Source organism: Macadamia integrifolia, chromosome 6, assembly GCF_013358625.1.
Source record: "Macadamia integrifolia cultivar HAES 741 chromosome 6, SCU_Mint_v3, whole genome shotgun sequence".
Taxonomy (NCBI): domain Eukaryota; kingdom Viridiplantae; phylum Streptophyta; class Magnoliopsida; order Proteales; family Proteaceae; genus Macadamia; species Macadamia integrifolia.
Genome location: NC_056562.1, coordinates 20,218,125 through 20,228,128, shown reverse-complemented (window position 1 = coordinate 20,228,128; position 10,004 = coordinate 20,218,125). Strand labels below are relative to the sequence as shown.

The 10,004-nt window shown below is 37.0% G+C and overlaps 1 protein-coding gene across 1 annotated transcript; it reads right to left on the bottom strand.

Annotated features, from left to right (window-relative positions):
• Window positions 1-205: 205 nt before the first annotated feature.
• On the bottom strand, window positions 206-3,701 carry LOC122082115 (palmitoyl-acyl carrier protein thioesterase, chloroplastic-like). Its single transcript, XM_042649601.1, has 6 exons — window positions 3,393-3,701; window positions 2,610-2,743; window positions 1,611-1,724; window positions 1,151-1,334; window positions 974-1,042; window positions 206-457 (listed from the first exon to the last, which is right to left on the bottom strand). The coding sequence occupies exons 1-6, from the start codon at window positions 3,699-3,701 to the stop codon at window positions 206-208; spliced, it is 1,062 nt and encodes a 353-aa protein (XP_042505535.1).
• Between the last annotated feature and the right edge of the window lie 6,303 nt (window positions 3,702-10,004).

Here is a 10,004-nt window from a genome sequence, read left to right as displayed (position 1 = left end):
TAATTGGGTTTTCACAAAATAAGGCAATAACAATTCAAGGCTACCAAAATAGAAAATCTTATAATTATTCTCAAATATCTGTCTGATATTCAAATTTTCCATATCTTATACATCAAAAGACCAACACAATAGAAAATTAATTAAAACAAAATTGTGAATTATCATTGTCACTCACAACTATTAAGGACTTTGTTATTTGCATATTTTATTTAGCTCTCCATTTGGTCCTTCCTCTCGCAACCACAGCTCCATTCTCAAAACGCAGTAAGTGGAAGCACTCTTGATGATGACCTCCTCCTCCGTCAACACCCACCAAGCACTCATCAGTTGCTTGACTAGTGGTACTACAAGCACAAGAAGTCAGGGACTCCAGCACAGCATCCATCCCGCATTCCCTCCTATACTCTATCTCAATCTCACATATCTCATGCCTCTTCAACATTGAGACGGGAACACTCTGCAAAACATCACCATCATATAAAAACCATAAGAAATGGAAAGAAGAATTAAAAGGAAGAGAAGTGAATTTTTTAAATTTAAAAAAAAAAAATTTGGCAATCATTTTTGTTACAAAATTTTCTTTTTTAAGTTTGAAAATTGTCACTTTCCTTCCCTTTAATTCCCCTTGCAACCAAACATGATCCTTTTCTCAGAAAAAAAAAAAAAAAAAGACGAAGGCCAAGAACAAACAAACCTGCTAAGAAAATGATCTAATTGCCTCCTCTCTTATGGAAGATCTAGTTATCACATAAAAAAATGCTCTATACTATCTTCGCTTCTGCGATTGGGCAACTTAACTCATCTATCATATTTTATTTTAGGATTCTAATAAGTTTGAATACTCTTTTGTAGAAGATGCAGCCATTATGGTGTACTATATATAAAAATTGTTTGGATATATCTTTTTATTTGTTTTTGTGGGGCATGTCTTGCTTTAAAAAAAAAAAAAAAAAAAAAAAAAAGATCTAATTACCTCAAGCATCAAACCAATGTATTTAACATTGTTCATGTGCTGGTTGGCATCCAAATCATTCCAACGAGGCTGCAGATTCAATTAGGAGTTTAATTAAAAATTCATTATTAGAAAAAAAAAAATTAAAACCGAAGCTGTAAACTTTGATATATATATATATATATCACAAAAACTCACGGTTAGACCGGTTCGAACATAATCCATTCTGTTGTAATCAAACTTTGCTATTCTACTGCCATCATCCTCATCATCTGGAATAGAAATAGGAGGACACTCCATGTAATAAGTTTTCCATTCTCTGCTGACCTCCTCTGGTATTTTAGATATTTTTCTTGTTTCTTTATTCATCATCACGCACACACTGGTCAAATATCAAATAGGAATTACAACTAAATTAATAAACCCCATATAATAATTATTCCTTTTTTTTTTCTAAAGATCAGCAAAGAATATCATTTATAAAAAATGGTGGTACAAGAAAAATCAAAACCCATTGAACTAAAAATCTACCTTCAGCATGGCCATCAATAGATTTGTAGTCCAATCACAATATCTACATAAACCAAAATTTGGGTCTTCTCTAAAAATAATAATTATTCCAAGCCTGCTACAATAATAGAGAACCACCCGATGTTACCTGGTAGCTCTTGTGAGGATTTTTCCAGTTTTGCAATCATGAATAATCCAACCAAGTCGCTCACCATTTGTTTCAGATGGAATCAACCATGTCTCTACTTGAATATCGTCACCCCTTCCAGCAAATTTTGAAAAAGAAAAAAAAAAAAAGGAAATTTTATCTATCAAGATTAAAATTTCTTAATTTTTAAAATTAGATAAGAGGTAAAGAAAGACTTTTTCATCATTTATCTATGGCTTCATGTAGTTGCAAGTAAGGGTGACAGAACCTAACCTGAGCTAATGAAATCGATAGAAGCGGGTCATAACCGAATTGGATTAAGAAAAAAGTTATTTATTCCTTTCCTAACTTCTCTCAAAAATAACAATCCATAAATTAGTAAATTTTGTTAGTCCCACATGAATCAAATGATAGATTTTATCTAGCTCCATGATTATTATTTGGGAATAGGTTGGGCACACTGCTAGTTTTCCTAATGGCTCATTAATGAGAGAGTAGAATGAGAGCATGGGATCATTTTGAAAGTTGAAAGAGAGAGAGAGAGTAACACAAACTGATCAATCTAAGCACTGTGCCAAGCCTTTTTCGATTATTAATTATAGGATAACCAATTACAAAGTCGTGCAAAAAAAAAAAAACAGTATATATATATATATATATAGGGATAAATCCACAAATCAATATGGCGCCATCATGATTTCTTTTCATCATGATTGAATGATGACTTATGCGTCTATTTCTCTCCTGAAATTGAAAAAAAAATTTGAATTTTTTTTGAATTTTTTTATTTCCTGGCAACCAAACATAGCACTAAGAGTCTATTTATCCACAGAATTTGACCCCGTTATTATTTCACTCGTGGCATGGATCTGATTCATCTGAATCATGTTTAAAGAAACAATCTTACCTTGCCGTGAAGAGGCCTTTTATCATAAAAGGCATCCTTCTAGCGTGTTTGTGTGGTTTGTGGTGCTTTAGGGATGGAGGCAGGGGTTTTACCAAGATGGATAGTGATCCACGACAATATGCATCTTATAGAACACCCATATCAGGTTCCTTCTACTCATCTCTGAGGTTGAACCCAATCCATCCTTCATCATCCCCATACTTTTAATATGATTTAGTGCTGTTTCCTGCAAATTAATGCCATAGGGAGTAATATGATTAGAACATAATTCACCCTAAATGAAAAATATATATGATTAGAACATCTAATAAAGAAATATTCCCCCTCTCTCTCTCAGAGGCGAACTTAATTGAGGGGTTCATTTCCACATATAGATGGGCATAATCACCAGAAGGCAAAAAGAAAATACAACCTCAGCCAATCCATGTTATAGACCGTTTCACCGATCAAGTTTCAATTCTAAATTTATCAAAAAATTTCTTGGCAATAACTACGAAACTTATTTTGTGTATATATATATATATATATATTTTTGGAAAAAGAATGTTCTTTGATCACACAACCCCTGTATAAGCTCTGAAGACCATGAAAGGGCACACATAGGCATCAACAGGGGGATTGAAGCATTATTTTGCCCCTCTATGTCTAGGTGTAGGAGTCGCATGACCAGGGAGCGTTCTTTTATCCAATCTTTTTTTTTTGGGGTTTTTTTTTTTTTTTTTTTTTTGGGTGAAATCTCTCGTCTCTCTAGTGCAGTATGAAATATGTGAGAGGGATACTCTATGAAGAGGACCTACCCCATGTGTGCTCATCTGAGAATGGTGAAAACCTAGCAATTATCAATAATATGGTATTTCTAAAATCTAAATCAAAACCTGTAAAAGATTCATCAAACTCTCTATGGATGCCGTGCGATTAGGGCCCATATCGTAAGATCTAATTTTGAAGTTCTCACAAAATATATGCCTCTCCCTCCTTTCAAGTAGCTTCCACAGCTCCTCACCAGCCATCTTCACGATTTTCCCAAACCCATTAGAAAAATAAGGAGAAAGAGGAGGAAGAGAAGATTTAGACTTCATTCCATGAGTAACGAAAGAGTCATCTTTTCTTCTAAGCATCATTCTTGTAGTTCTCTTCGCCAGAGTAGACGCCGGAGATGGAAAAAGCAATGTCATGCCAGCCATGGTAGCGATAATTGATCTTAACAATTTTAGCTGCAACTAAAACTATACAAATGTGCACTTTATAGACCTGCCTGCTTGGCATTCAATTCTTAACATGGTAAATACTGTTCGGCTTTAATTATTTGCTATGTCTAATCCATGAAATTCTACTACATGTGCCAAATGCTGGTGGGCTCTAATAAACTCGCGTGCCATGGTTGTAGTTTTCCTGTTGGAAGCCTGTCTACATTTTTTACTTTCCCATTTAATAAGGCTAATACCCATATATATCAAACTGAGTCTTAATCCGGTTCATTCGTGTATAGTCCACGTGGAGTAAGCATAGACCTATTCGGATTAGGAATCCTAACTGGCCACGATAAAGTGGATTTTGACCTAATCTCAAGAGTTTTCTCTCTCTTCTATTACTCCTATTAAGAGTGTGTCTCTAAGGATCTACATTGCAATCCTTAGATTTGGAGGTTGGAACCTTGCCTAAAGAGATCACCACAATTCTTCGTTCATCACTATTTGTGCGGATTAACACGTAGTGTAACCTGATACATTCCACTGCACATTGTACTATGGTTCTTCTCCTTTGGGCTGCAATACATTGGCAGCGCGTCTAGACCAGAGAACTGGCCGGCAGCCAAGCTGGCTGTTATCTTCTCCATCTATGGTGGGTCCTCTCTGTTAAAATGTTTCAGTTCGATTAGGAAGGCGATTCGTGCAATCTTCTTCACTTGTGGATTTTAACTGGACTTGCAAGAAAAAAAAAGGTCGTAACTCGTAACTGATTCTATCACTTGGCGGAGGAGATGTTACTTGGGGTCTAATGTGGATGATGATATACACCAATAAGTGTCTATAATATTTGTTCTCTTTTGAATATCTATATTTACGTTAAAACTCTATATAGGCTTAATTTAAAAAAAAACAAAAAAAAAGAAGAAGCCCATATGGACCTTACTGGTTAACGGGAAAATGGATCACCTGGTTGTACGAGTCAGCATTCAACACCTGTTTTTCTTTCTACCATTATAAGGATAAAAAGGGGTATATTTGGAAATGACTTGTACGACCAGGTGATCATACGAGCAGCGGATCCTATCTCGTTAATGGAGCCAAGTTTTTTGTAAACCTTTATGAAAGCAATTTAAAAATAAAAAGAAAATGGAGATTCAGTTTTAAAATCTGCTCTAGAACAGTTCTAGTAAAACAATTTCAGAATATTGATTTTAAAATTTGCGTTCCAATTCAAATTGACGCCTCTCTATAGGGAGTTAGAGTTCACCCTTACGGGGTTAAGGGTTTTGGGCCCTTCCAAACGCAATGGCGGTGGTTTCGAAAATTTAATTTTGGACAGTTTTACATGACTCACCCTATTTTGCTTGATATGATGGGTTTGATCATGATATGCTTGTGCTTATCGGGTCGGCCTAGGTTCAGATTCACCTAGGAATTTCTTCTCTTTCCAGATTTTTTGTTTTTGGTGGAGTTGGGTAGTTGCGTAATTCTGCTGATGGCAATGCCGAAGGTGGAGTTTCTGCTTCTCCCTCTCTTCTTAGTGTGAGTGTTGGGTATTTCTCCCTTCCTCATCTGATGTACTATTTTTTCTTTTTTCTTCTTTTTCTTTTAATATACATGACTTTTTAGCGAAAAAAAAAAAGTGCTTATGAGGGTTGCCATGGTGATGGATCTTATGATGGATGACTATGATTGACTGCTTTTATTATTTTTTGACATATATATTTTGCTTTAATGTGTTTAGCATATATGTATGTATGTTATCAATTTCATTATATCCTCCCATAGAGATTATGACTTTTGACTTGCTCCAATTGTTGGGATGTGCAGTCAATCTTCACCCACCAGCCTATGATTTTTTATTATTGTTTTGGATTGGAGATCATGATTGGTATTTATTTTAAGTGGGCATGTTTCTATGTATATACATTAGGGATAGTCTTCGTGTATAAAGTAAAGTGCAACGTCCCCTACTTAGTAGATTGATGTAGTAGGACTTTTAAAGGTTGAAATTATTATTTGGGACAATATAATTAAATTTTTAGAGAAGTCTTGTAATGAAAAAATGTCTCGCACTACATATCATATGCTTACACTACCTCGATATGCCACTTTAGATATCGATTAGGTTTCTATGTACGACCTATGTGCACCCGTTTGTATGGCTTAAAGTTTGTGGATTGGAGATGCCCAATTCTCCTTATATTTTTTTAAATCAATTAAAATTATATCCCTGACCCATACATGTGAGACTTGATTATGAGCTTAGCAAAATTTTTGGTCTCACCGTGTGTAGCAAGGGACCACAAATTTTAATCAATGGTTTTGGGACAAATTATTGATGTTTACCTAATGTTACCTTGTATATCATTATGTGTAGTGATATAGCCACTAGTCATGTTATTGCAGACCTCATTAAGATGACAAACTGACTGGACCCAACTATTACATGTGGTATCGTAAGATGCAATAACTGCTCGATAAATAAAATTACCTTGAGTATTTCACCACTGCTATGGACAACCCTATGGAGGGTACTATCGCTTAGCACCATCATGATATGGAGGCCTACAATTAGTGCGTGCTTTATTATGTTAAGCGCTATGCACGATAATTTGTTTGGTGATAATGAAAAATGCATCACGGCTATGTCCATGTGGGACCAACTGCAAATTGACTTTGGAGGTACATCTACTACAAGGTTAAAGGGTATGACCTTGAAGTTTGAGATGTATAAGATGGTATAACCTTGAAGTTTGAGATGTATAAGATGGACCCTAAGTACGCTATGTCAAAAGACCATAGAGTGGTCATGGGCATGGTTCGGAAGTTGAAAGACACTGGGACCACCCTTACTGACGAGCAATAGGTTCAAGCTGTCATCAGGAACCTACCTGAGTCTTAGAGCCCCATAAAGCTTTTTCTTATACATAATGATGGCATTAAAAATTTTACTGGTGTTGTATAACATACAGAACTTGAGGTGAAGTGCCAAGAGACGAACTATATTACTGACTTAGTCGTCCAGGAGGCAAATGTAAATCTAAGCGCAAAAGACAAAGAAACCCAGAAAATCATAGTAGGGCTTAGAACCAAGTACCGAAAGAGGGAAAACTCGCTAAGCGCAAAAGAAGTAAGCGTGACGGAAAGAAGGATTTATCCAAGGTCAAAAACTACAACTGCCAAAAAATGGGGTACTTTGCTTGTGATTGTACTGAGCCGAAGAAGGTACTATTATATCCCACTCTCTTTATACATTTATTTGTACCTATATTTTGGTTGCCCATACATAGTCTGATTGGATTGTAGATACAAGAGTAACAAACCATATAAAATGAGATCGAAGGGTTTTTGTTGATTATTGCAAAGTTCCAGATGCATCCCCGAATGTGTTCATGAGGAATGGTACTAGTGAGGCAATTAGAGGAGTTGTACTTATCAACTCAAGATGCGCACTGAGTGCACCTTACTTCTTCATGATGTGCTTTACACACTAGATATTCAACATAATTTACTTTTCAGTTTTTGTATTATTACCTTTAGTTTATTCTTTCCATATTGACGGTTGCATTTTAGAGTTTTATTTGAGTGAAACTATAGTTGGACATGGATCCTTAATTGATGAATTTTTTAAATTAGATTTAATTGACTTTACTTCATCTATTTCTTATGTAGTTAATATATGTGATAATTCTAAATCTATTACATGGCATGCTAGACTGGGACACATAAAGTGAGACAGGATCGCTAAGTTCGCTAGAGAAGGCCTTTTAGTCTCACTCTCTAAGGTCAACCTCCTAATGTGTGAGCCTTGTCTAGTAAGTATGGCTCATTAGAAGCCTTTTGGAAAGGCAATCCGAACAAACCAACCTTTAGAGCGTGTTCACTCAGATTTTGCGAACCTATGAATATAAAGACATGCCATGGTGTCTCTTATTTTCTTACATTCATTGATGATTATTCTTAATATGTTTATGTGTATCTAGTAGCTCATTACCATGAGGCATTAGATTGCTTTAAACACTTTGTGACAGAGGTTGAGAATCAGTTAGGAAAAAGCTTAAAAACTCTACATACTGACTGTTGACGTGAGTATCTATCTGACCAGTTTAAAGAATTATGTGAGGAGAAGGGGATTTGTTGACAGTAGACTATTCCTTATATTCCGCTGTAAAATAATGTATGGAGAGGAGAAATAGGACAAATAGGATAAATAGGACACTCTTAGATACGGTTGCGTTGATGATGGCACAAGCCAACCTTCTAATATCTTTTTGGGGGATGCTCTTTTGATTGCAACCTACATCCTTAATCGGGTGCCTTCATAGTCAGTTCCTTTGACCCCCATGAGTTATAGAAGTGCGCAAAGCCTAACTTGGGGCATATGTGACCATGTGTATCAATAGGTCATGTTCACAACACCTCCCATAAATTTGGGGAGCTAGGAAACATATTTTTGTAAGATATTTCGATAGATCGAGGGGCTACATTATGTATGGTGAGCACCTTGATAGAGGAATGACCGAGATAGAGTCATGCAATATCGAATTTATTCAGACAAACTTTCCTAGCATTAGTGATGCCAGTAGGGATCTTAAATGCTTTGTGATAGAAGACAAGGAAAGCGTCTCACCTACTCTTGATGAGGGTGGGGAATTAACTCATCTTATAATCGCACAAAGAAAGTGAGACTGATCATCAGCTTAATGGGAATGTATCAATAGGTGGAATTATACCACAAGATGATCATCAGGATTCCCTTACGCGTAGGAGCACTTGTGAGTACATTCTATGTCATCCTTTTGAGATTGAAGGGGAAGCTCTCATTTGTGTTCCAAAGGATGAGAATGAGCTCCTTTCTTTGCAAAAGGAATTCCCCTCATCTACTAAGGATAAGTGGCAAGCTACTATGGATGATGAACTGAATTATATAAGTGAGAACCAAGTTTAGTGTTAGTTGACCTACCTCTTGGGAGTAAGAACAATGGGAAAAATTGAGTTCTAAAGGTTAAATGCAAGGCCAACAGTTCAATTCATAGGTATAAGGTATAAGGCACACCTGATTTTTTAATGATGGTGCAAGAAGGTAGATAGGTGGAGAATGATGGCGGTGCAAGGGAGACTCCTAATCGAGGACCTATTCAACCTGAGACTAACGCAAGGGGAGAGGGAGGATTTGGCCCTAAGAGATCTTATGCCAAAACTATGGGGAATGCTTTATGGCCAGCGATTGATTCTCTCCCAGAACCAATCCAAGCAGGTAACATAAGGCGAATCATGATTCCTCAATCTGACTATGAGTCCAAGAGACAAGTTTTCAGGTTTTCTCTTATTGGAAGGGTCAATTTCAAGTTGATCTCTTTGGATGCTCTGCAACAAGAGGCTTCAGAAAAATGGAACCTGAATCAAGGAGTAGTGATGCTTCCTCTGGGAAAAGGATATGTCATTTTTCAATTTAGCTATGAAGGAGACAAGGATGCTGTGTGGAGGAGGAGCCCGATGAAGATTGGTCAGTAGTTAATCTGATTCCAACACTGGAGGCAGATTTTAACATTTATGAGAAGTAGACCTGGACCAAGCTCCTTTGGATCCGCTTTATAGATATCCCCTTGGAATATTGGCATGAGAATGTCTTACTCTTAATTGCAAAAGCAGTTGGCCGTCCCATTGCTCTGAATCATCACACCAAGCAAGGTCTGATGGGATATTTTACACATGTTCTTATTGAAGTGGCTCCTACTGAAACGGCATCACGAATTGAGGAGGTTCAGGTAGAGAAGATGGAGCCTGGTACAACCAATATACTTGGGGCGGTCTATGTAGAAGATGGAGTTGACCCGGAGTGAGTTAACTCACAGGAGGTTCAAATTGAGGAGAGAGTCCCAAACATGGCAACTGCTGCTAATGGTGATTCACCTTCCATAAATTGCTTCTTATCTTCCAATTAGGATCTTACTGAATTGGAAGGAATTCAATTGTTTTGAACTCTTTGCCAACCAATCCCAATCCCACTTCCACTTTTTTGGAAAGCCCACACGCCCAAGATAAGGAGATTTCACTAAATTCCAAACTTCCTAATATGGAGGATGGTGAGATAGTTGGCTCTGAAAGTGGATCTGGGTCGGATTCTGACCCTTGAAAACCCGACCCATTAGAGATTGAAGAAGACGTTCAGAACGCCCCTGCTATGATGCCTAGCCATCCAAGGAGAGAAGCAATTGTTAGAGGAAGGGGTGGCAGTGTTGGTCAGACCTCACGAGGTGGCCGTATTGTTCGATCCCTACACAGTGAAGGAGA